This window comes from Notamacropus eugenii, chromosome 3 (genome assembly GCF_028372415.1).
Source record: "Notamacropus eugenii isolate mMacEug1 chromosome 3, mMacEug1.pri_v2, whole genome shotgun sequence".
Taxonomy (NCBI): Eukaryota; Metazoa; Chordata; class Mammalia; order Diprotodontia; family Macropodidae; genus Notamacropus; species Notamacropus eugenii.
In genome coordinates, this window is record NC_092874.1 from 279,533,728 (window position 1) to 279,558,268 (window position 24,541).

Genomic DNA, 24,541 nt, shown 5'->3' on the forward strand with positions numbered 1-24,541 from the left:
CCATTCTAATTTTGAAAGAACAATTTTCTTCATTGAGCTTTTGAACCTCCTTTTCCATTTGGCTAATTCTGCTTTTGAAAGCATTCTTCTCCTCATTGGCTTTTTGAACCTCTTTTGCCAGTTGAGTTAGCCTATTTTTCAAGATGTTATTTTCTTCAGCATTTTTTTGGGTCTTCTTTAGCAGGGTGTGGACCTGCTTTTCATGCTTTTCTTTTATCTCTCTCATTTCTCTTCCCAGTTTTTCCTCCACCTCTCTAACTTGATTTTCAAAATCCTTTTTGAGCCCATTGGGTGGGCTGAGATACAGAAGCCTTGACTGCTGTGTTTTTCCCTGATGGTAAGCATTGTTCTTCCTCATCAGAAAGGAAGGGAGGAAATACCTGTTCACTAAGAAAGTAACCTTCTATAGTCTTATTTTTTTTTTCCCTTTTCTGGGCGTTTTCCCAGCCAGTGACTTGACTTCTGAGTATTCTCTTCACACCCACTTTGCCTCCAGATCCTCCCAGCCAGCTCTTGGGGTCTGAGATTCAAATGCTGCTTCCCAGCTTCAGGGTTTTTGGCGGGGGTGGGGCTGCTGTTCAGTGTGAGATTAAGTTCAGGTGCTCAGGTGGGGGCAGGGCCGCCTCATGGGGCTCAGTTCCCTCAGGGGGTTTATGCAGAGACCTTCAACAATGGATCCAGTCTCCTGCCTGCTTGGGGAGCCCCTATCTACTCCTGCCTCCGCTGCTGCCTCCCGAGGGGGCCTGAGTTATGGGGGGACCCCACTCCCCTCTCGGCAAGCTGAGAAGACCCTCTCACCAACATTTGGGGCCCATGGGTGGAGGGACCTGCACGGCCGCTGGAGATTCCATCCCTGAAGCCTGCTCGGATCCGCTCCTTTTGGTGCCGCGCCCAAGGCAGGGCTGGGCTCAGCTCCAGGTCCGGGGTGCGATGGACCTTTTGTGAGAGGTTTTCAGGGCTCTCTGGAACAGAAATCTTGTCCGTTCCATTGTTCTGTGGCTTCTGCTGCTCCAGAATTTGTTTGGAGTTCTTTTTTACAGATATTTTATGGGCTGTGGGTTCAGAGCTAGCATATGTGTGTGTTTCTACTCCGCCATCTTGACTCCGCCATCTTGGCTCCGCCCCCTAGAGCAGAGATTCTTAACTTGGGGTCCATGAACTTAGTTTTTTTGTATATATTTTGATAACTGTATTTCATTATAATTAATTTCCTTTTTGATCCTGTATTTCATTTTGTGCATTGTAGAAAAAAACATTCTCTAAAGGGATTTGGTTTCACCAGATTGTCAAAGGAGTCTGTGACACACAAACCTTTAGAACCCTTCACTGAGAGGGTGACCTATATAAACTTGGACAAAAATTGTCCAAAAAAAATAGATGAACTTACAAATCCAGCAAGGAAGTAGCTGTTGTCCTTACTCTATGAATGGTTTGAACTGGCTCTGTTCTTGGTGACCAAAGAAGGGAGAAGTGTCACCCAGCAAGAGCTTGGATTACCTGAAAGGCCAAAATATTTGCCACATATTGTTGGTATGAACGGGACCTTTTAATATATGCCCTTAACGTTTGAAAAAATATATTTTTCAATCTTGTGCCCTTTTGAGTGGATTCACCAGTGTGCTTCTTAACTCACATCTCTTCTTAATCTATGGGCACAGAGGCAAATGTAGTAGATAGATATTCAAGGGCCTATGACTCCTTGAAGACTGAGGATCTTGACACCCATGGATTCAGTTTTTCTTTTCCTTGATGTTTTAAGTTTCTGATCATGGGAAAACAAAGGGATGATGTGGTCACCTGCCCACCCTTTCTGCTTCCAAAGTCTTACCCATGTGACATTTAACAAGATAATACACATAAACACATAATTTCGGGGTAACTAGTCATTTTTATTAAGAACACTAGCATTTAAATAAAAGAGGTCAGTGACACTCTCAGGGCTCATGGGTTATACACGCTTTGAAAAGTAAGTGTTCCAGAGGATGGCAAACAACTCTGATTGGCTAACAAGTAATGAGAGAGAATGAATCTTACAGTGAGAAGCTGGACCTGTTCTAATGAACTTTGATGATGTCATTTACTTCTACAATATCATCCTTGGGCAATCTAGGCAGAGAATTTATCCCCATGCAAAGCTGTGTGGAGCCCAGTGGACTCCTTACACACTAAGTTCCTTGTAAGGTTGGGTGTAGTCTGATCACAACTGAAGAGAAAGTTAATTCAACCTTCAGAGACTGAGTTTTGAAATGAGGACTTTAGAAAAAGGGGGGAACTTTGGGTCTTCTCAAATCTTTGGTTATTAATAATCATTTCTCTCACATGCCAGCTCCCCTTAAAGTCTTTTTAAAATGTGTATTTTATATAAAGAGAGCCACAGTATTTCCTTCATATTTTTAGATAACTGAATGACTATCACCCTTCTAATTTTTAAACATCTATATAATCATTGATTTCCTTTTTCTTCACCATGTAACTGTTACAGCCTAGTTCCTATCCTCCTCAGTTTATAGATGAGATTATAATACTGAGAGCTTGTTTCTTGCCCTAGGTCAAAAAAGCCAGAACTCAGGAGATTTCTCTTCCATCGCTTGTATTTGACCAAACTACAGGGCTGTGTGATCTTTGACATAGTTATACACATGAGAAATCTGAAAGATTGTGCTGCAGGGCAGTTTTAGCATTTTTAGGTACATCAGATTTATTAAAGTAATAATACTAATCAGTTAAAGTAGCTTTTAATCTATTTGTCTTTCTCAAGTAAATTTTAAAACATTTAGGTTTTTTTCCTTAGCATTTATTGAACATAAAAATTGGCTTCTATAACTACATAATCTGCTTTAGATGGCGATGACTATAATAATTTCTCAATTCTGTCTTTTTTCCCCAGAGGGCTATCCTCCAAACCAACTTATAAGGCCCAGAAAATAGAACCTGGGTAAAGTGTTATTTCCCATATGTAGGTGAGGAGGCATCCCTCTCATCCTCAGATGAGAAGTCATGTGCAGATCGTGCCTGTAGATTTATGTCTTCCTGACCTCAGTTTCTTCCCTTCTTGAGTGGGGGAGCATTATGGAAAACTATTTATTTTTCCAGAAGCAAATTGGAAGCTTCTCTTGAAATTGTCACCCTTAGTTTGACATGATTTCATTGGTGGAAGTGCTTCTTTTACTGATGTAGATTGTAACCTCTCTCTCATCTTGTGTGATTCCTCACCTGGGAAAACTGTCGGGCACATTTAAAGTGTTTTTCTTGTTCTCAGGGGTACCAGTGCATCCTTCAGACTTAGTTTAACTATTGTCGCTCTTTCTCTTACACAACCAGCCCACCTCCTTTCCCAGTTATCCATGTCCTTCATAATGCCTTTTATGCCACATCCTTCATGCAAGGCATTGTTGGTAGCATGCTGGAGCCTGCTAACTATAAGCAGTTATATCCACCATCTGGCTTTTCCATTACCTTTTGAGTTATTTGTCATGTTAATTATTCAGGACCTGGTGTTCCACGATTCACAGCCATATGGCATCACTGGGCTGTTGTCAGCACCCAGCTTTGGGGGGATAAGGGGGATGGGACAGGGGTGGGGGACAGGGAACTATGATTAAAGCACTCCTTTCGTAAAAATAACATTTCGTATGCACCCATGAAGAGAAATTCATCTTCTTTCCATTAAAATACACACTTAAGAAGTGTAAAACACTTGGTTTCGTTGCTCTTTTTTATGTTGATTACTTTAAAAAGAGTTCTTGAGAAAAATTGTTAGTAGGGCATATTCAACAAGTACATTAATATAGTCTAATATTATTGATTCCATGGACTCTTTAAAAAACCAAGAATCTGAAATCTGTGAAAAGGGGGAAATTAGGTTTTTTTTTTTTTAGTGAAGCTAACAGTATTATGGAGTCACATAAATTATCAGAGACTCAATGTTTTGTTGGAAATAGATCTTCTGAATATGTTAAGAAATTTGCTTTCAAGTACCTGAAACTGTCTTGAGGTATTCTAACACTGTTGAGCTTTCTGTAGATCAGGAATATGTCTCTAAAGGAACAAACTTTGCTGCTTCTGCAAAAAATGCCATGACTGATAGATCTCTTGGATTATAATTACTCATAACTAGTTAGGCACACAGATTAGTGACTAGCCAACCCCTGAGATCCATTTCTTGAAATGAAGCTTGGAAATGAAACATTTGATTATATTTGGCCCTTTACATCCAAAATGGGCTTTAAATGTAGCAATTTTAGTATAATCATTTTAAGTGAGATTAAGATTTTTAGAATGTTGCTATATGTAGAAAACTCTTTGCAAGTTACATCTCACTTTCTTTTTCTAAAGGGAAATTTTTAACATTTGAAAATACAACAGGTTATTATTGGTAGATATATTTATACTGTAAGAGATAACTAAATGTCTTATTATAATTATTATTATTATTAATGACACATAAAGTGTTTTAAGCCACTTTAGCTATAGTTTGTTTAATTCTTCACTTTTTTTTTTAAGGCTTGCTTCCTAGAAAATTTCTCTTTTTCATTTGCTAAAAGATTTCATATCTAGAGCAATGGTCTCCACAAGAATTGTCCTGAAGGCTGCATCTCTATGTATTTAATGGAACTGTCAGGTTGCACAAAATGTGCATCTGATTGTCCTTTTCTGGAGTTCTATGAAATCTGTGGATACCCATTTATTTAGTCTTTGTATTGTGGTTTTGGGTAGTTTTAAGTGAAATGTCATTATACAGCTAATGACTTGGTATGCACAGCATTGTCCTTTCAGCTTTCATTTCACTGAGAAGAGCCTTTTGTATTTCCTGTATGTGCAGTGTATTGATTTGCCTAAGAGGTAAAAGCAGCATATGGTGATGTGATAATGCTGTCTGATAACAAGCTTTTTTGACCTTTTTTAAAGAATTTGATTGCATGGGTTTTCTAGCTGAAGTTATTTTGATTCGGTTAGTGATGTGTTAGGGACTTTAGCATGCATACCACTATGTTGGACATTGACAGAGGGAGACACTAAACATAAAAAACAAGATCCCTTCCTCAGAGGTCTAGTTTGTTTGGTGAAATAAAACATACCCACACCCACAGCAAAAACCAAAGAACACTTGAAAATGTGACATAAACTGAGTCCTTCGATGATGAGAGGAGGGGTCAGTGTTTGGTTAGGGTAAATCAGAGAAGGCTTTTCAGGCCATGTTTAAAAAGAAGGGTGAAGGACATAATTTGACCTAAGGAGTTTATTCTTCTACCATTACCTGCCCTTAGAATCAAAGAATCATAGCACTTAGAGCTAGAATGGATCATGGGAATTATCTAGTCCAGGGTTCCTTAACCTTTTTTGGTTTATGGACCCATTTGGTGATCTGGTAAATCCTGTGGATCCCTTTTGGAATAATAGTTTTAAATGCAGAACAAATTACACAAGGTTGTATAATAGGGATCAATTATATATTATGTGATCAGCTTATGTGTTAAAAGAAAACTCAAGTTCACAGTTAAGAGCCCTGAACTGATCCAGTCTTCTTCCTCTGCCTTTTTTTTTTTTTTTAAAGTATTTGAATAAAGTAAGGCCCCTGAAGGCTAAATGATTTGCCTAGGGTCACACAAATAGCAAGTATCTGAGCAGAGATGTTAAACCAGGCTTTCTGACCCTGAATCCAACGTTCTCGCCGCTGTCAGACTAGTTATTTTAAGAATGGACATAAACCTCTTTCTCCACCTAAGAGTATGTAGGTACCAGAATGACGAAGAAATGAGGTGAGTTTGGGTGAAGTGTCAGCTCATCTCTACTTGAAACCATTGTGACTGGTGGTACCTCATGGAACAAGAATGAGGGAATTCTTATCTAGCTGATAGTTGTTGTCAGGAATTGGTTTTATAGCAGTGAAAGTTTTCTTTAGAACTATGTTATTAGGTTGCCAATAATGTAACGTTTTTTTTTAAACGTGTGATGTGTGTCTAGTAAAAGAAATCTGATCCCATTTTGATTGCCCAGTTTGTTTTGTCCTCTTTCTCCTCTTGCTTGCCTCTCTTTGGTGTCTATGTTTTAAGCTAGTTTAGAACATGTTTATATCTCCTACTAGGATTCAAGAGAAAGAAGAAAGTAAAGCTGAAATCAGTTAATTCTGGCATCTTTTGAAAGAATATGTGGAGAAGTTGTTGAAATAATATGGCCCCAGATGAGACCAGTCCCCTGGGCTAAACCCTGTGTTACATAGGGTTACCAGAGCTTATCCTCTTAAGTATATGAAGCTTATCTCATTAAGTAATCTTTCATTACCAGTCACAGGCCCATATTATCAAATCTTTACATGAATGGATTAGACTTTTTTCTCTGGGGGATGGGAGGTAGGGGTTCGTAATAGGAAGTAACACTATAATAGGAAGTCAAGACACTATGGCACAAAGGCATAGTCACAGAAAATTTGAGTCCTTCAGGATGTCTGGGGAGTTTTGCTTCTCTTACTAATTCATTCAGCTTTTGAAAGATAGAAAAACCAAGGAGCAAAGTTACTGCTGGATTTAATGCTTATCAGTAAGGAAGTGGTTGAAGTTCACAGGAACTTTGGGAAACAGAGGCTATGTCATCTTAGCATTTGTGTTAGAAAAAAAGACATGTAGAACATGTAGTATGCACTTCAACGTCAGATGTTGAATGAATGCTGTTGCCTTTACTTAAGAATTTAGAAAAGAGATTTCTGTAAGTTTGAAAAATAGTTTGGTATGATCTCATGAATGGACACTGAAAGAAAAATATGATGGAATAAGACTTGGAGACAACAATATGTTGATAGTATAATTATATATAATCCCAATGTAGAGGAAAAGGTCAGGCTGTAACCTCTGGGGCTTGTGCTCTGAACTATCTGGACTCATATTTTAGAAGAATAGGTCTAATAGTGCAAACAAGGTCAGGTGGGGAATGGTGACTGGGGCTGAGAAGGAAGGAAATGGTAAATAGACCTTAGGAAGGTTAAATACCACTCTGGTCTAAACCCATAAATTCCCAGGACAACTATAAACATTTTCCTTAACTGTATTGTGGTAGGGGCCTGGCAGAGGAAGATTTTAAACAAAGGGGTAATGGAGCTACAACTTGATGAGTAGGTGTGAAAATTTCAGTGAATGAAAAGGAAAGCAGAACCATTGAGTTCTTTATTTCTGTTTTCTCTGTCAAGAAAAGTGACCATTAAACAGAAAAAGGATTGAGCAAAAATAGATAAGAGAGAACTCAAAGCAGAGGCAGATAAGGAGTTAATACAAGAACACCTAATTGGTCCTTACTAAGTCAGTTTCGCTGGCCCAGGTGAATTCCGTCCCAGTGTACTAAAACTTGTGGGTGTGATTGTTGAACCTTAGTTGGCAGTCTGTGACGAATTATGAACAGGAACGTTGGTATGGAACTTAAAATAGGAAATAATTCCTCTCATTGTCAAAAAGAAGGAATTAGGTGGATTCAGATTTATAGACCGGGAAGCTGACAAAATTCTTGGAGGATTATTAAAGCAATGGTTTGTTTGCACTGAAAAGGAATTGGGTTATTATACTGAGCCATCATCCATTAGGGAGTTGGCATAAAGACTTTTAGACTCTTTGAGTGCAGGGACTGTGTCTCATTTCTCTTCCTATTTCCTCCGATGTTTAATAGTATTTTGCTTTTGATAGATACTAATAAATGGTTAGTGAATGAATTTTTTTTAAAAAGTGACTTTATAATATCCTGGTGGACAAGATAGAGTTACACAGGCAAGAGAAGGGGTGGGGAACCTGTGGCCTTGAGGCTACATGTGGCCCTCTAGGTCCTCAAGTACAATCCTTTGACTGAATCCAAACTTCACAGAATAAATCCTTTTATTAAGGATTAAGAGAGTGCTAGAGCGATATAAAATTAGGTACCTTTGATACAATCTGGAGTGAGATAATAAGAGCTGAGGTTTATCTGACACTTACATGTTTGCAAAGCCCATGATGTATATTATCCTATATAAACCTTGCTAAAGCCTAGTGAAGTAGTTACAACAGATATTGGGATTCCCATTTTTACAGAGGTAGAAGCTGAGGCTTAATGACATTAATTGACTTACCAAGGCCAGAGGTGGATTTTTGACCTAAGTTTCTCCTGACTCTGAGAATGCACCCTTCCCAGCAGGAGGCAGTCTGCCTCTCACTGCCGGGTGCTGTCCTGGGTCCTAGGTCTTATTCTGTTTAGTTGGAGAAGGATGTTTATTCTATTCATGGATGTTGGGAAGCTAGACTTGATGATGTGCTGGATGGTGAGATCAGAATCTGAAAAGGCCTCAGCAGGGTTTGATAATGGCCCATATCTAATGAGAGGCTTTAATAGTTTTAATAGTGTTATTAAGATGATGCGGTCAAGGAGAAAAAAATCCATTGTACAGTGGAAGGACTTCTGAGAGCAACAGTTCCAATGAAAAAGACTTTTTTTTTTTTTTTAACGCTGCAAGTCCCTTGTGAGTGAATAACAGTGACATCATGACATCCACAAATGCAGAGGCCCTGGCGTTGTATCTGGGCACTGGCTTCACTTTTGGCTGTTAGCTTTTTATAAAGGAGCTGGATAAGCAGGAGCTTGTCCAGGCTTGTGAGGGTCAGCATCAGAATCTAAAGAACTTTGTTGTAGAAAAGAGGAGAGATATGGGCATGGGGAAGGTTGCAGTCACAGTGTTCACATGTTTGAAAGGTCTATTATGTAGCAGAGGGAACTGTTTGGTCGGCCCTACAGTTAGAACAAGAGGGTAGAAGTTAGAGGTGGTCAGACTTTTAGTTCACTGCCTAACAGTTTGAGTTATCTAAAAATGTCATCACTCATCTTGTTAGATATTGCTATCTCCATTTCTGGAGATAGCAGAGCCTTGATGGTTTTGTTCAGTCTCTACTAAAGGCCAGGGCCCATGGCACAGGGGAGCAGTCAGTGAGTGGAAGTTCTAGAGCTCAGGTGGAATGATGAGCTGTAACAATATAGAAGGTATCAGTATCCTCATGTTAGAGGTGAGAACTTTGAGGCTTAAAGAGATGGAGTGATTTGCCCATGGTCACACAGTTCTAGTAACTGGTGGCGGAAGAATTTGAACCCAAGTCTTTCTGACTCCCAAGTATAGTTCTCCATGTGTTGTTCTCCGTGGTGCTTTCCTATCTCATTTCTCAATAAAGCATAAAGAATGTACTTTCTGAACTCTGAGGGGAAGAGGGTGATCATTACTGACCTGGGGAAAAACAAGTGTAGAAGTGTTCTCTAACTTTAAGTTCTAGTTATTGAAAGATGTCATCGTATTTGGACTTTAAAGGATGGATAGGAATTCAGGGGGTGAAGAGTGTTTTTAGGGAAAAGTGTTTTAGCAACAAGGGTTCCCAAAGGCCCTGTGGTGAGAAGGGATAGGGCATAGAGGGGAGGGGAATAACTAAGGGAAGTTACCGAAGCAAAGTGGGGTCGTGTAGTGGAGGGCCATGCTTTTAAATGTGATTTGGCAGGCAATGGGGAATCTCAGAATGGATATGCCTAGTGATTTAAGATGGAGTCTTTTCAACTCCAAGATTATGTGGTTTTATACATTCCCATCATACTTTTTATCTCTTTTATAGCACTTAGCACCTTCTACTTTGTGTCATTGGTAATGGAGTATTTCCTTCCTCTTTTCTCCCATTTGCTTGCAAGCTCCTTGAGGGCAGAAGCTGGGACTTAACCATTAAATAAGATATTTGCTGGGATGTTTGAAAGCTCTTGTTCTAGAAACCTGAATATTACCGGTTAGGTACCCACCCCATGGGCATCCAGTATCTGCCTGTTGGTTGATCAGTTATATACATATATCTTTGTCTATATTCACAAAATGCTGTATATGTTCACATTTCCATGAAATGTTTTCTGTTTTGTTTTTAACAGTCTGTTCGTCAATTGAAGTACTCCTTGTTTAAGAAATCTCTTCTGGGCAGTGTGTCTGATAATGGAATGGTAACTCTCTGGGATGCAAATAGTCAGAGTCCTTATCATAACTTTGAATGTAGCCACAAAGCTCCAGCCTCAGGAATAGCTTTTTCTCCTGTCAATGACTTGCTGCTTGTAACCATAGGCCTGGATAAAAGAATCATTCTCTATGACACTACAAGTAAGATGTAAGTGGTTCATTATTTTCTTAATTTGGTAATGAGTAAGTATTACCCCATATTAATTAGAGTGTGCATTTATGACTTGTACAAAATCTAGAGAAAATTCAGCAGCACCAAAGATGTGAAGGAGATGGTTTGAAACAAGATAACTTTTTCTTTTCTTCTTTTACAAAGGATATTCCAAAAGCTAGAATGTTTTTTCAGGGATGGTGTTCTTGTTACAATGATGATACAGTGTTTAAAAAGAAATTTTCTATATAGTATAGTTGCTTATTATTTTAAGCATACAGAATTAACTGTCAAATTGGATGTCCTTCATAGTAGATCAGCTGAGTATGTAAACTTTAAAACAGGATTCATTTTGTTTTAATACATTAGGAAAAACTAATTACCAAAAATCTTGTTGTTAGAGAATTTGCTGGATATTGGTACTATACTATTATGTACCATATTATCTGAGCTCTAATCTGGCCTAATGCTGGTCTTTCATAAAAATAGTTACCAGGATGTTATAGAAAGACCAGAGCCCTCAACTATGTGATTCATGTGGTAAAAGATAATGTTACAAGTAATGTCAGGGAATGTCTTAGCTGACATCTTCTGCCCTGCTACCTTTTATAGCTTTTTGAATATTCATTATTATAACCCAACTACTACCCAAGAAGTAAGTCCTTAACTACTCAAATTTGATAGGGTTCTATAAATTGTAATGCCCTTTGTTCCCTCAATTCATTGCTTCTGTATTCATGTTAATGGCTATACTGTTGATATGATGAGATTGACTAGAATTGGTCTGTTGTCCTTCCACACCCTTTCCTTCTTTCCCTCCTGGTTGGCTTTGTCTTAGTTATGGGAGTTAGAAGCTTTACCTGTTATAGTTTGTTGCCTCTGCCCAAGTACTCCACCACTTCTTTGGGGAAAGCTGCTTCTGTTCTCCTCTTAATTGCTTCCAAATCTAAGAGAGGAGCAGCTAAAAAGAGCTAAGGAGAAGGTTCTCTTCACAAGAAAGGCTCCTAGCTTGCTTTGCTGTGGATGTAAAGGTAGAGCACTAAGGCAGGGTGGAGGAGTGGGAATGATGATGCTTAAGAATCTCCAACCCAGGCCTCTATCCGGACTTGGAGTAGCTGCCCTTGGGGCGGGACGAGGGGTGATCATGGTGTCTGTGCTGGTGAAGGAATACTGGGATGTCCCCGATGGCACAGAATGCCACCGCAAGGCCTGTGCCGCCACCAAGATGGGTGCTGCTATTGGCTTGGTGACATCTGCCTACCACCTTGTGTTTGTCCCACCTGAATCAACTGCTGAAGGAATATTAAGGGCTGGGAAATTTACGTTCTCCATGGCTGCTGTAGGCGCCATATTTGGGATCACTTCCTGTATCGGTGCTCAAATTCGGGAAAAACCAGATGATCCCCTGAACTACTTCATTGGAGGCTGTGCTGCAGGCTTGACCCTCAGAGCCCGAATGCACAGCTACACCAGTGGGGCAGCAGGGTGTGTGTACATGGGTGCTGCCACTGCCCTTTTGAAGTTGGGCAAACTGGAAGGTTGGAAGCTGGCCAATGAGCCTCGAATCTAAGCCAACAATGCCTTTGTTGGGCGTTTTGTAAAAAAAAGATTGATATGTAGTAACCCTACTCAGTGTTTCCCTAAACAGTTTTCTCATTCTCTCTTGATGTTAAATAAAGCTTGGAAAAACCTGAAAAAAAAAAAAAAAGAATCTCCAACCCAGGGGCTACAGCATTTGAGAGGGAGAAATGGACATAGGGGAGGTAGGAGGACATGTCCTCCTATTTGTCAATATACATGTCCGTTTGGCATGTGGTTTACATGCCTTCATTTGGTTCTTTCTGCTACTAGTTTAACATGTACAAACCCAACAAAGTCATGGGCAGCGACAAGAGGAACATATTTTTTGTGTAGTAACACAAGCATATAAGTTAACAGGAAAATAAATGTCTTTTATAAGTAAGTATGTATGCCGTGCATTAAAGATATCTTAGTCCTGTTCTAGAATACTGTTTGTTTAGACTGCCATATTGGGAGGGTCACATTCCTATGACATTTTATATATGAGGGATATTTCAAGGCTGCGTTAGCACACACTTACACATAGACCTATGTCTTCTTTCCTTTGTGAAGGCAACTAAGAAGTTTGGTGGCTGAGGCTCCCCTGACTGCGGTAGACTTCATGCCTGATGGAGCTACGCTGGCAATTGGATCTTCCCGTGGGAAAATATATCAATATGACTTAAGGATGTTGAATTCTCCAGTAAAGACTATCCTTGCTCACAAGACATCTGTGCAGTGTATAACATTTCAGGCTTCTTCTGCCCTGTCTAAGGTGAGAAATTTCCTTTTATCATTTTAGATTTTGCTAAATAAAATCACGGCAGTAATCTGAAAGATTGAGCTTTATGTTCAAGACTTAAAACATGATTTGAATAAAGTTATTGTGTATTAAATTTTAAATGGCATTCTTGCTTTTTTAAATATCCATGTGATAAACTGTCTTTATGATATTTGATTTCTACATTTAATTCTCAGATATTCTCTCTTCCTTCTGAAACCTCTATTTTAAAAATAGCTAAACTTTTCTTTGTAATTTAGAAAAAAATGTACAGATGCTATTAAAAATGCTGAAATTGATGGGGGAGAACTCTGACCTCCATAGCAAAAAACCAAAAATTTTAAACTTATTCCTTATTATATTTTAGTCAAGTTTAAATAAAGGCTCATCAAATAAATCTGCCGTGAACAAAAGAACGGGTAAAGTGAGCAGCACACCAGTCCAAAATCCTGGAATTGTCAGAGAGCCTCTATCAGGTACTTCTCTATCAGGTACTGCTGTTTTATCTCAGCTCATGGAAGGGAAAGGATCGGTGGCTGTTCCGGGCAAGTCAGGTAAACCGACTTTAGCACCTTAATATTTTTTGTGTTTTTCATCAGATTTATACAGCCGGAATTTTCCTCGAAGCTTTGAATGTTTTATTTATTTCTTTGTTTAAAGTAAACTTAGTTTTCTTTTTGTGTTTATTTTTAAGTAAAAGTTTTAGGGTTCTTTTAAAGATTAAAAATGAAAACTGTGCACAGTAAAGAATATTGGCTAAACTGACAGTGATGCTGATTGCAGAAATTCTTGATGTTCAGGCTACCACATGTATAGTAGCATGACCAAAGAGCTTTCACATTTATGAAGTTGAGATAGCATGGAGTAGTCTTCCCAAACATGAATTCAGTCTTACCCAATTAAGTAGAGCATATTTTATTTTATATTTTATTTCAGATTGTCATTTCAAAATTTACGGATGAAAATCATTGAAAGATTTTTTTTTTTTTTGCTACTTAGAGGTAAATCTTTGGGATAAACTTTTTCTTTCCACAATACTACTTCTTTCTGCATTGACCAACTGTTCATTTGCTTTTGCCCTGCAATAGAGTACAATGGTACAGCACTCTTAAATTGTTGAAAGGAAGGAAGCCTTTTTAGTATCTACTAAGAAATATGTCACATCATCAACTTCCAACAGCTAATTAAAAGAAAAAACGTAAATGTGTGCTGGTATGGAAATGAGCATATGGAGGTGCCATTTTTCACTTATTCAACAGGTATTTATTGATGCCTTCAATGCTCAAGGCCATTTCCAGAATAGTAGTTACTTTCTGGTATAGAAGTACTTGTATATGTGTGTCTTAATTTTAAAATGTAAGAAGCTTAGCAAAAATATTTTCTTTCATGGGTTGTATAGTTAGTGGATGTGCCTTCCTTTCTGATTGTAAAATAGATGGTCTGTTTGTTGACTTGGATAGCAATGGCTGTTCAGTCTTCAAAATATGCAAATGCATCTGTGATCTCATCCCTTTGAACATTCCTTCTTGTGATGAGGATCTCACCCTGTCCTGAGCACTCTTTGTCCATTCCCTCCCTTAAATGTTTCCCAAGGGCTCTGCCCAAAGCGTGGGGGCCTTTCTCCTGACTTTGTGGGGTGATGGAGTTCTCAGCCCACCTACCACATTCTTACTCTCTCATATGACTAGCACTTGTTTCTCACTCATGTGTTTGATGTGATGAGTGCTTTTGGAAACTAAGTAGTTATTTTATATGGGCTCTGGAGATCTGTACTATCCCCATAAGTCCTGATAGTTACAGGGGAAATTATTAATCATTATACAATCCAGTGAAATAGCATTTCACCTCACGTAGGGAAAACTGTTGTTTTTTTCCAATATGATATTAAGTAATTTTTGCCTGGACTTAGAATTAATTTTTTATGTGAACTGTAGTTATTTTTAAGGATTATAAAATTAGTGCTATTGAATGTAAGTTTTTGGAAGTCTTTCTTTTTAATAATGACAACAGTCTTGAAGAAGTAAAAAAGTTCAGTATCAAGTTATTGTTCTTATTCAGTTGTTTTTAGTCATGTCTGATTCTTCATGACCCCATTTGGGGTTTTCTTGGCAAAGATAGTGGTTTTCCATTTCCTTCTCCAGCTCATTTTCCAAATGAGGAAACTGAAGCAAACAGGATTAAGTGACTTGCCCAGGGTTATACAAGTAGTACGTGTCTGAGGTCAGATTTGAACTCAGGTCTTCCTGATTTCAAATTCAGTGCTCTATCCACTGTGCCACTTAGCTGCCCCCTCAGGCTTGCTAAGGGTATTATTTCTTAATGATACCATTAGGTAGTTACCCTGTAGGTGAAATAGAGAGTTTACTATTTGCCTACAAAGTATCATTGACCAGAATTACTATCCTGGAGATTAGAATAGCTATCCTAATGTGCCTTTAAAAAAAACCCCAGGGTTGCAAAACTAAGAACTTTAAGATCAGGCTTATATTTACAAATTAGGGAGTGAGGAGTCATACATTTATTGAATTTTAGGGCTTGGAAGAATTTTGATGGTTGTCTAATTTAATCTGCCTTTTAATAGTTCAGAAAACTCAAAGGTTCAGCCATTTGACCAAAAGACACATAGGTCCAGGTCCTTTGACAAGTCCAGAGCAAAAATGACCAAGCTCCATTAATCACTTCTTTCCAGAGGATTTCTTAATTTTAAGTGGAGAAGCAAACTTTTTTTATTTTATTTTTATATTATTTATATTATTATATTATTTTTATATTATTTTATTTTAATTTTCTTTATTTTAATTATATTTAATTTTAAATGTGAGGACAATGTTTCATAGCTACAGTTCTCATCATGTTAGTTAATAACTTTTGTCAAGTGAATAACCTTAGAGTCTATGTGAAGAAGCAAAGTCCCACCTAGGCCATTTAAACAGATTCATTGTACTGAGAGTGAATTTACATGTAACTTGTTAGAAAAATGTTTATTCATTAAACTATTATGTTATTACAGTGTTTTGAGTAAGCTTTAAAAAGGTAAAGTGGTAAATCTTTAAATGATGCCTAATTCTTGAGAGTTAGAAGAATCCTTTATATGGTGTTCATGAAATGCACTTAGGAGGCTTCATGATGGAAACTTAGATCAAATGAAGTAACATCTAAAGTGCTTTAGAAAGTGCTGCTGCTACAACTACTGTCATTTTATCATCATCATTATCATTACCACTACTTGGTCTGGATATTCTTTTGCTATTGTAATGATACTTGACAAGATCACTACCCATCATGGAAAGAGATAGTTGTGTATTAGGGGTGTTTATCCTAGAAAGGAGGATACTGTGGGGGAAGGACGGAACATGAAAGCTGTCTTTGTATATTTGATTGGCTCATAGGTTAGAAGAAAGATCACATTTATACTTCTTGACTCTCAAGGGAAGAACTAAGGTTACTGGCAGAAGTTAGATAAATTTTGGCTAACTGTAAGTAAGTATTTCCTCATGACAATTGTTGCCTGCAGGTAGTGAGTTCCTTATTACTTAAGATATTTAAGCTGAAGCCAAATTACCACTTTGGGATGAGATTCATGTTTGGGAAATTCATGCTTTAGATAGGGTGGACTAATGCTGATTGAGGTTCCATCCTTCAAATTTGGAGAGTCTATATTTCTTTGATGCTGTTTCATGAATAACAGAAATTTCTATCAGTCTCATATCTTTTGGAGATTTTTCCTCCCTGCTCCCCCCACCCAAAGAGTTTTTTCCTTCACTCAGAAACAAGATATTGTGTCTGTGTACATATACCTTACAGTCTTAGAAATTGATAAAATTATTTTCATTTTAAAGGATAAATAATATAGTCTCTGTTAGTGTAAAAAAAAGACATTTTATTAAATGCTTGCTGGAAACTCTTCCTTTGGTTTTGGTGGTTTAAACTTTTCTCTAAGATCTGTCAGGCTTGTTTAAAAGGGAGTCATTTCTAAAGAGCTGTCTCCTTATATTCTGGGAACTGGGTAGCGTATGTCAACAATTATGACCACTGTGATAATTGTCCGGTTCCACAGACTTTTGTCTTACATCCAGAAAGACATTTACCCAAAATGTTTGTCAGATGTTTGTTTATAATCTTCTTGCCACTCACTACAAATTTCAGAAAAAAATCAGAGAGCTGAAAGCTCGACAAGTTGTCAATATGCTGCTGCTTAAAGCATCTTGTTTTGGCCAGGCTTGTGGATCTTAGCTATTGGCTCCTGGCTCTCCTAGAGGCTTCTGGCTGGCACTAATTATAGAAATAATTGGGTTCCATAGTTTCATATCAGATAATACTCCAAACAAATGGTCCAACAACAGGGCTTCGAAAAGTCAGAGCATATTGTGACCATTCTTAGGCATCTTTTGTGTTTCCACTGTAAAAATATACTAAAGCTGCTTCCTTTCAGATAATATGGTAAACTACCACTTATTCCCTGAGTCTTTTACCATCTTTGACCTTCTGGAACATAGTTCTTAAGGTGGGAAAAGCAAAAAGGGTTACTAACCATCCAGAACAGATGACTCTGAGCACCTGCTCTAAAATTAGGCTTTCTGCTCTGAGCGTGGGGGCCTAAGCTCTCTTCAGAACCCATTTATCCCAAAACACCCAAATTATTTGTCAATTCCAGGTGGGGATAATAATGGATAGTAAAGATACGAATCTTCAAGGAAAGGTTAAACAACATTGAGTATAGAAGGGTATCATATATCCTAGTCAGGATTTTCATCAGAATTGTTTAGGATAAACAGAATTGTGGTACTCAAAAGCTTCCACTCTCTTAAAAACTCAACTTTTATAGAACTCAAAAGATGCTACAGAAATGGGACCTTGCTCTCTGTGCTCCCTTGTACTAGTGTTTGTGTTCTACTTCTTGAAGAAGCCATGTCATTGCTAAATGCCACACTGCCAGAACACATACGATTTTCCAATTTTTGAATGCAGGTTTCAGTTGCTAATTCCATGTAACATAGGACTTAGTTTTATATCTGTTATCTTTTTCTTCAGTTTTGCCTCGCAGCACAAATCCAGATGTCATTTCATCTCGAGAGACAGAATGTGGGAAAAATTCAGATCTCTCCAGCTTTGATGATTCTGGAGGGAGAAGTAGTTTAGGAGACCTCTTCTCACCAGTGAGAGATGGTAAGTCTTTACTTCCTGTCTTTCATCCCCTGTCCCCCTTTTCTTTTTATTTCTTTTTTCTTTTTAATGTTCTACAATCACTGCCATAAAACTTAGATTTTTTTCCGCCCTACCTACACCCCACCCCTTCCTCCCCAAGATGGCATACAATTCTATACAGGATCTACACGTACATTCCTATTGAAAACATTTTCACTGTAGTCATGCTGTGTAGAAGAACTAAAATAAGTGGGAGAAATCATATAACAAACCAAAACATAATACACACACACACACACACACACACACACACACACAAACACAAACACACACAAATGATCTGCTGCATTCTGCGATTGAATTCCATAGTTCTTTCTCTGAATATGGAAGGCATTTTGCCTTAGAAGACCATTGGGAATTTTTTAAATTTTTTTTATGTCCTTGAATTGCTATGAAGATCGAAGTCTACCAGAAAAAACTCTCACGCACTGTGGTAGTTACTGTGCACAGAGTTCTCCTGGTTCTGCTCCTTTCACTCAGCATCAGATCATATAAGTCTTTCCAGGCTTCTCTGAAGTCTTCTTGTTCATAATTTCTTATGGTGCAATAGTATTCCATTACATTCATATACCATAATTTATTCAGCCATTCCCCAATTGATGGGCATCCCCTTGATTTCCATTTTTTGGCAACTACAAAGAGAGCTGCTATAAACATTTTTGTACATGTGGGACCCTTTCCCATTTTTATGATCTCTTGGCGATACAGTCCTAGAAGCGATATTGCTGGGTCAAAGGGTATGCACATTTTTGTTGCCCTTTGGTCATAGTTCCAAATTGCTCTCCAGAATGGTTGGATGAGCTCACAGCTCCACCAACAATGAATTAGTGTTCCAACACTCTCATATCCTCTCCAACATTTATCATTTTCCTGTTCTGTCATGTTAGCCAATCTGATAGGTGTGATGTGGTACCTCAAAGTTGTTTTGATTTGCATCTCTCTAATCAATAGTGATTTAGAGCATTTTTTCATATGACTATAGATAACTTTAATTTCTTCCTCTGAAAACTGCCTGTTCATATCCTTTGACCATTTATCGAGTGGGGAATGACTTGTATTTTTGTACATTTGATTCAGTTCTCTATATATTCTCGAAATGAGGCCTGTATCCCGAGATTAGCTGTAAAAAATTCTTTCCCAATTTACTACATCCCTCTGAATTTTGGTTGCATTGGGTTTGGTTGTGCAAAAACTTTTCAGTTTAATGTAATCAAAATTATCCATCTTGCACTTCATAATGCTTTCTATGTCTTCTTTAGTCAAAAATTCTTCCCTTCTCCATAAATCTGATAAACACACTATTCCTTGTTCCTCCAGTTTGTCCATGGTTTCAGTCTTTATACCTAGATCATGTACCCATTTGGACTTTATTCTTGTGTACGGTGTCAGGCATGGGTCTATGCCCAGTTGCCGTCACACTGTTATCCGGTTTTCCCAGAAATTTTTGTCGAACAGTAACTTCTTATCCCAGCAGCTGGGGTCCTTGGGTTTACCAAACAGGAAGTTGCCCCCTTTTCTTTAAGTAACTATAGTCAGAAAATCTCCTGGGTAAAAATGGTGGATAAAGTTCACTGCAACTTTGGTAATCACTGCTTTACACCTTTAGAACACGGTGAAAGACTGGTTTGTTTAGGAAATGAGTCAAAGGAACATTTGGTGCGATTCTTTCATACCTGAATTCCTCTAATGATAATCTTCCTGATACATTATACTTGTTGGAACAGAATGTTCATAGGAGGCTTTTGTGCAGTTATTGTCACATTCCTGGGATTTCAGATGGCTCAGAAGCCATTTAGACCAAACTCTTCATTTTACAGAAGAGGAAATCGAACCAGAGAAGGGATGTGATCTGTTCCAAATCACAGAGGTAGTGAGAGCAAAGCCAGGCACCCCTGACAGTCTTGTACCAAGAGGCAAGAAGATGAAATGGACAGTCATGACAATGATAACCGTTAACAGCTTGCTTGACTGGAGCCCTTTCCTCATTCCAGTTTCAAGAGTAATGCAAGGATTATCCCCACTTTCCAGATAAGGAAAGTGAGGCTTAGAGAACTGAAGTAACTTTACTAGGGTCACATAGTAAGTGTTAGAACTGGGCCTTCTTTCTAGTTCTTATGGCTAACTAAGTCTGCCAATTTTTAGTTTCATGCTGTCTGTAAAGGAAAAAATGGTGCTGAATGTGGGGTCTCAGAACTGGGCTAAACTCCTGGCTCTGCCACTTACTAGTCCATAACCTTGGACTGGTCATTTGAATGCTTCTGATTCTCTTTCCCTGTTCGTAAAACACTGTTAATGATGTTTGGCCCTTTTTCACAACTCATTTGTAAATGGTGAAATGAGGTAAAGGTGGATGATATCCAGGAATACTGTATATTTGTTTAACTCTTTCATATATGCTATCATGCGATTCTCAGAACAACCCTGTAAGGTCCAAAAAATAGCCTTATTAAACTATTTTTTTAATGTTTATTTGTTTATTTTTAGTTTTCAACATTCATTTCCACAAAATTTTGAGTTCCAGATTTTCTCCCCATCTCTCCCCTCCCCCCACCCAAAAACGCCGAGCATTCTGGTTGCCCCTTCACCAATGCGCCCTCCCTTCTAACACCCCTCCCTTCCCTTATTCCTATCTTCTCTCTTGTCTTGTGGGGCAAGATAAATTTCTGTACCCCATTACCTGTATTTCTTATTTCCCAGTTGTATGCAAACTCTCAACATTTATTCCTAAAACTTTGAGTTCCAACTTCTCTTCCTTCCTCCCTCCCCACTCATCCCCATTGAGAAGGCAAGCAATTCAATATAGGCTATATATGTGTAGTTTTGCAAATAACTTCCATAATAGTGATGTTGTGTAAGACTAACTATATTTCCCTCCATCCTGTACTGCCCCCCATTTCTTCGATTCTCTCTTTTGACCTTGTCCCTTCTCAAGAGTGTTGACTTCTAATTGCTCCCTCCTCCCATTTGCTCTCCCTTCTATCATCCCCCCCACCCTGCTTATCTCCCCTACTTTCCTGTAGTGTAAAATAGGTTTTCACACCAAATTAAGTATGCATGTTATTCCTTCCTTGAGCCAAATGTGATGAGAGTAAGCTTCACTTTTCCCCTCTCACCTTCTCCCTTTTCCCCTCCATTGAAAAAGCCTATTATGAGAGATAATTTGCCCCATTCCATTTCTCCCTTTCTCCTCCCAATATATTCCTCTCTCACCCCTTAATTTTATTTTTTAGATATCATCCCCTCCTATTCAACTCAACCTGTGCTCTCTGTCTATACCCGTGTGTGTGTATGTGTGTGTGTGTGTGTGTATGTGTATAATCCCTCGAACTACCCAAATACTGAGAAAAGTTTCAAGAGTTACAAATATTATCTTTCCATGTAGTAGTGTAAACAGTTCAACTTTAGTAAGTCCCTTATTATAATTTCCTGTTTACCTTTTCATGCTTCTCTTGATTCTTGTGTTTGAAAGTCATATTTTCTTTTCAGCTTTGGTCTTTTCATCAAGAATACTTGAAAGTCCCCTACTTCATTAAATGACCATTTTTCCCCCAGAAGTATTATATTCAGTTTCGCTACGTAGATGATTCTTGGTTTTAATCTTAGTTCCTTTGACTTCTGGAATATCTTATTCTACGCCCTTCGATCCCTTAATGTAGAAGATGCTGGATCTTGTGTTATCCTGATTGTATTTCCACAATACTAAAATTGTTTCTTTCTAGCTACTTGCAATATTTTCTCCTTGACCTGGCAACTCTGGAATTTGGCTACAGTATTCCTAGGAGTTTCTCTTTTTGGATCTCTTTCAGGAGGTGATCAGTAGATTCTTTCAATATTTATTTTGCCTTCTGGTTCTAGAATATCATGGCAGTTTTCCTTGATAATTTCATGAAAGATGATGTCCAGGCTCTTTTTTTGATCATGGCTTTCAGGTAGTCCCATAATTTTTAAATTGTCTCTCCTGTATGTATTTTCCAGGTCAGTTGTTTTTCCAGTGAGATATTTCATATTATCTTCTATTTTTTCATTCTTTTGGTTTTGTTTTATAATTTCTTGGTTTCTCATAAAGTCATTAGCTTCCGTTTGCTCCATTCTAGTTTTTAAAGAATTATTTTCTTCAGTGAGGTTTTGAACCTCCTTTTCCATTTGACTGATTCTGCTTTTTAAAGCAGTCTTTTCCTCATTGGCTTTTTGGACCTCTTTTGTCAGTTGAGTTAGCCTATTTTAAAGGTGTTATTTTCCTAAGCATGTTTTGTGGGTCCTCTTTAGCAAGCTGTTGACTTGCTTTTCATGATTTTCTTGCATCACTCTCATTTCCCTTTCCAGTTTTTCCTCCACCTCTCTTACTTGATTTTTGAGCTCTTCCATGGCCTGAGACCATTGCATATTTATTTTGGAGGTTTTGGGTGCAGAGACCTCTAGGGGTATATATTGTTCTTTCTCATTGGAAAGGATGGAAGAAAATACCAGTTCACCAAGAAAGTAACCTTCTGTAGTCTTATTTTTTTCCCCTGTTTTGGGCATTTTCCCAGCCAATTATTTGACTTTTGAGTCCTTTGTGAAGAGGAGGGTATACTCTGGAGACCTATAAGTTCTGAGTTTCTCTAAGGGGGCACAATCAAGGGAGAAGAGTTTACTCCTCTCCTGTCCTGCACACTGGTCTGGGAGCAACAACAAACTTTTGTGCCCAGAATCTGTGAGTAGTAGCATTCCCTCTCCACAACTGCCTCCATCTCTGCCACACCAGTGCTCCTCCTCACTCCTGGGGCTCTCTGCTGAGTTTTAGATCAGCTGCTCAATTCCCCCAGGGGCTTTAGGTGAAGGGCTCCACAAGTGGACGCTGTTGCTGCTGCCGCTGCTGCTGCACTGCTGCTGTCTCCTGAGGCCAGGGGTAGGGGAGGACTCTGCTTTTTTGTCACTGAGGTGAAAAAGCTTTCTCACTGACCTTTGAAGCTGCCTTTGGTGTTTGTGCGTTGTGGGATCTGAAAAACGACACTGCTGCTGGGAATTCTGCCCCTGAGGCCTGTTCCAGTTCTGTTCCTCCCTGTGCCGTTCAGCCAAGGCTGGGCTGTGCTCCACTCCATGCCCCGTGTGATAGACCTTTTCTGTGGGCCTTCCAGGCTACCTTGGGCTGGAAATCTCTTTCACTCTGTCGTTCTGTAGCTTCTGCTGCTCTAGAATTTGTTGAGAGTCAGTTTTACGGGTATTTTGTGGGCTGTGGGGGAAGAACTAGAGTATGTGCATCTTTCTACTCTGCCATCTTGGCACTACCCCCTCGCCTTATTAAATTATAAAATATCTGGATAGGGTAGATGATCTGCTTCTTAGAAACAAACACAAAGTCCCACACATGGCTTCAGAAGACCATACCATTGTGGTTTGGAGGGAAATCTACCTTTGCAGCTTCTTGTTGTTGTTTGGTCATGTCTGACTCTTTGTGACCCCATTTGGGATTTTCTTGTCAGAGATGCTGAAGTGGTTCATCATTTCCTTCTCCAGCTCATTTTCCAGATGAGGAAATTGAGGCAAACAGGGTTAAGTGTCTTGCTCAGGGTCATACAACTAGTTAGTATCTGTGGCCAGATTTCAACTTATGAAGATGAGTCTTCCTGATTTTAAGCCCAGCGTTCTGTCCACTGTGCCACCTAGCTGGCCTCCCCATACAGCACTTTATTATCAAAAAGACCTTTGGAATATTGTGAATTACAAACTTAATATGAATGAGTCATATTTATTACTGGAATTTCTAGAGTACTTTAAGTTTTCCAAAGCCCCTTATATAGATGATAACATTTGAGTCTTATGAAGTTCACAGTTGAGGAAACTAATGCTCAGGAGACTTTACATGATTTGCCTGGGTAACCCAAGTTTTCCTGATTCCAATTTTTGTACCCTCAGCTATAAAATAAAAGTTAATGAAATCTCTTGACTCCATGAATAATGTCTAGAATGAAGGAGATGACAGTCCTATTTTGCCCTGTCCTCACTAAAGCACTTTGGGAATATTTTGTGCAGTTTTAGGTACCACATCTTAGTGTTGTCCAGAAGAAGGTAGCTGTGATAAATGAATGAATGAATAAATGAATGGAGCATTTATGAAGCATGTTACTGTGCAATAAGCTTTGGGAATATAAATGAAAGGGCCAGATGGTCTCTGTTTCAAACATCTCACATTCTAATGGGAAAGATAACCCATACAGAAGATTTCTGATGGGAGACAGATAGAAAGAAAGCCCCATGGTCTTTTGGGTGCAGCCTCCAAACGGATGGTCATCATACCTTTTCTTTAAAGTCCCTTCTACTGATAAAATAATAGCACTTTCTGATGTTAAACCTTCTGACAGTGCCAAGGTAGCTTTGGTAGCAAAAACTTTTCTCTCTTAGTCTGTAGTAGCTATGACTGTAGCCTCTGTAGGAGCAGTTCACAGACTGCATCTGCACAGGGATTCCATCTCAGGGTGATGGTTGTGAGTACTGGGCTGGAAGCATTGCTATTCCCAAGGCTTTTGGGTTCAAGGTTCCAAGCTGCCCCCATCACAGTCTGAGAGGAGAATGACAGGGTGATAGTGATAATTTTAGTTCAGTTTGCCTGGCCCTTACTTCCTCTCTCTCCCTCAGGGTGCCTTGCTCTTCAACTAGGCTGGCATGTCTGCACTGGATGTTGCAATTAGTTGTCACTTGGTGGGGATGGCTGACCTCTTCTGTAGAGCAGCTTCCTCAGTTGGTGGCTTTGAGGTCTGGTGAAGAGTAGAGTCCCTTACTAGTGTTGTAATGACTCTGCTTTCCTTATTGGTCACTCAATAATGAGCAACTTGGCAATTCCAATGACTTTTCTCCATTCATCCCTGACATATCTGTAGCC

The 24,541-nt window shown here is 38.8% G+C and overlaps 1 protein-coding gene and 1 pseudogene across 6 annotated transcripts in view; both read left to right on the forward strand.

The window, feature by feature from the left end:
* Positions 1 to 24,541, forward strand: part of NEDD1 (NEDD1 gamma-tubulin ring complex targeting factor) — a 78,071-nt gene that overhangs the window by 32,417 nt on the left and 21,113 nt on the right. For 4 of the 6 annotated variants that reach the window (XM_072655645.1, XM_072655647.1, XM_072655648.1 and 1 more), the window contains exons 6-9: positions 9,904 to 10,133; positions 12,270 to 12,471; positions 12,845 to 13,031; positions 17,509 to 17,643. In XM_072655645.1, coding sequence (XP_072511746.1) covers positions 9,904 to 10,133; positions 12,270 to 12,471; positions 12,845 to 13,031; positions 17,509 to 17,643 — 754 coding nt within the window. The remainder of the gene's footprint in view (positions 1 to 9,903; positions 10,134 to 12,269; positions 12,472 to 12,844; positions 13,032 to 17,508; positions 17,644 to 24,541) is intronic. The other 2 variants (XM_072655649.1, XM_072655650.1) reach the window with 1 other exon arrangement.
* On the forward strand, positions 11,176 to 11,844 carry LOC140534528 (NADH dehydrogenase [ubiquinone] 1 alpha subcomplex subunit 11 pseudogene; annotated as a pseudogene).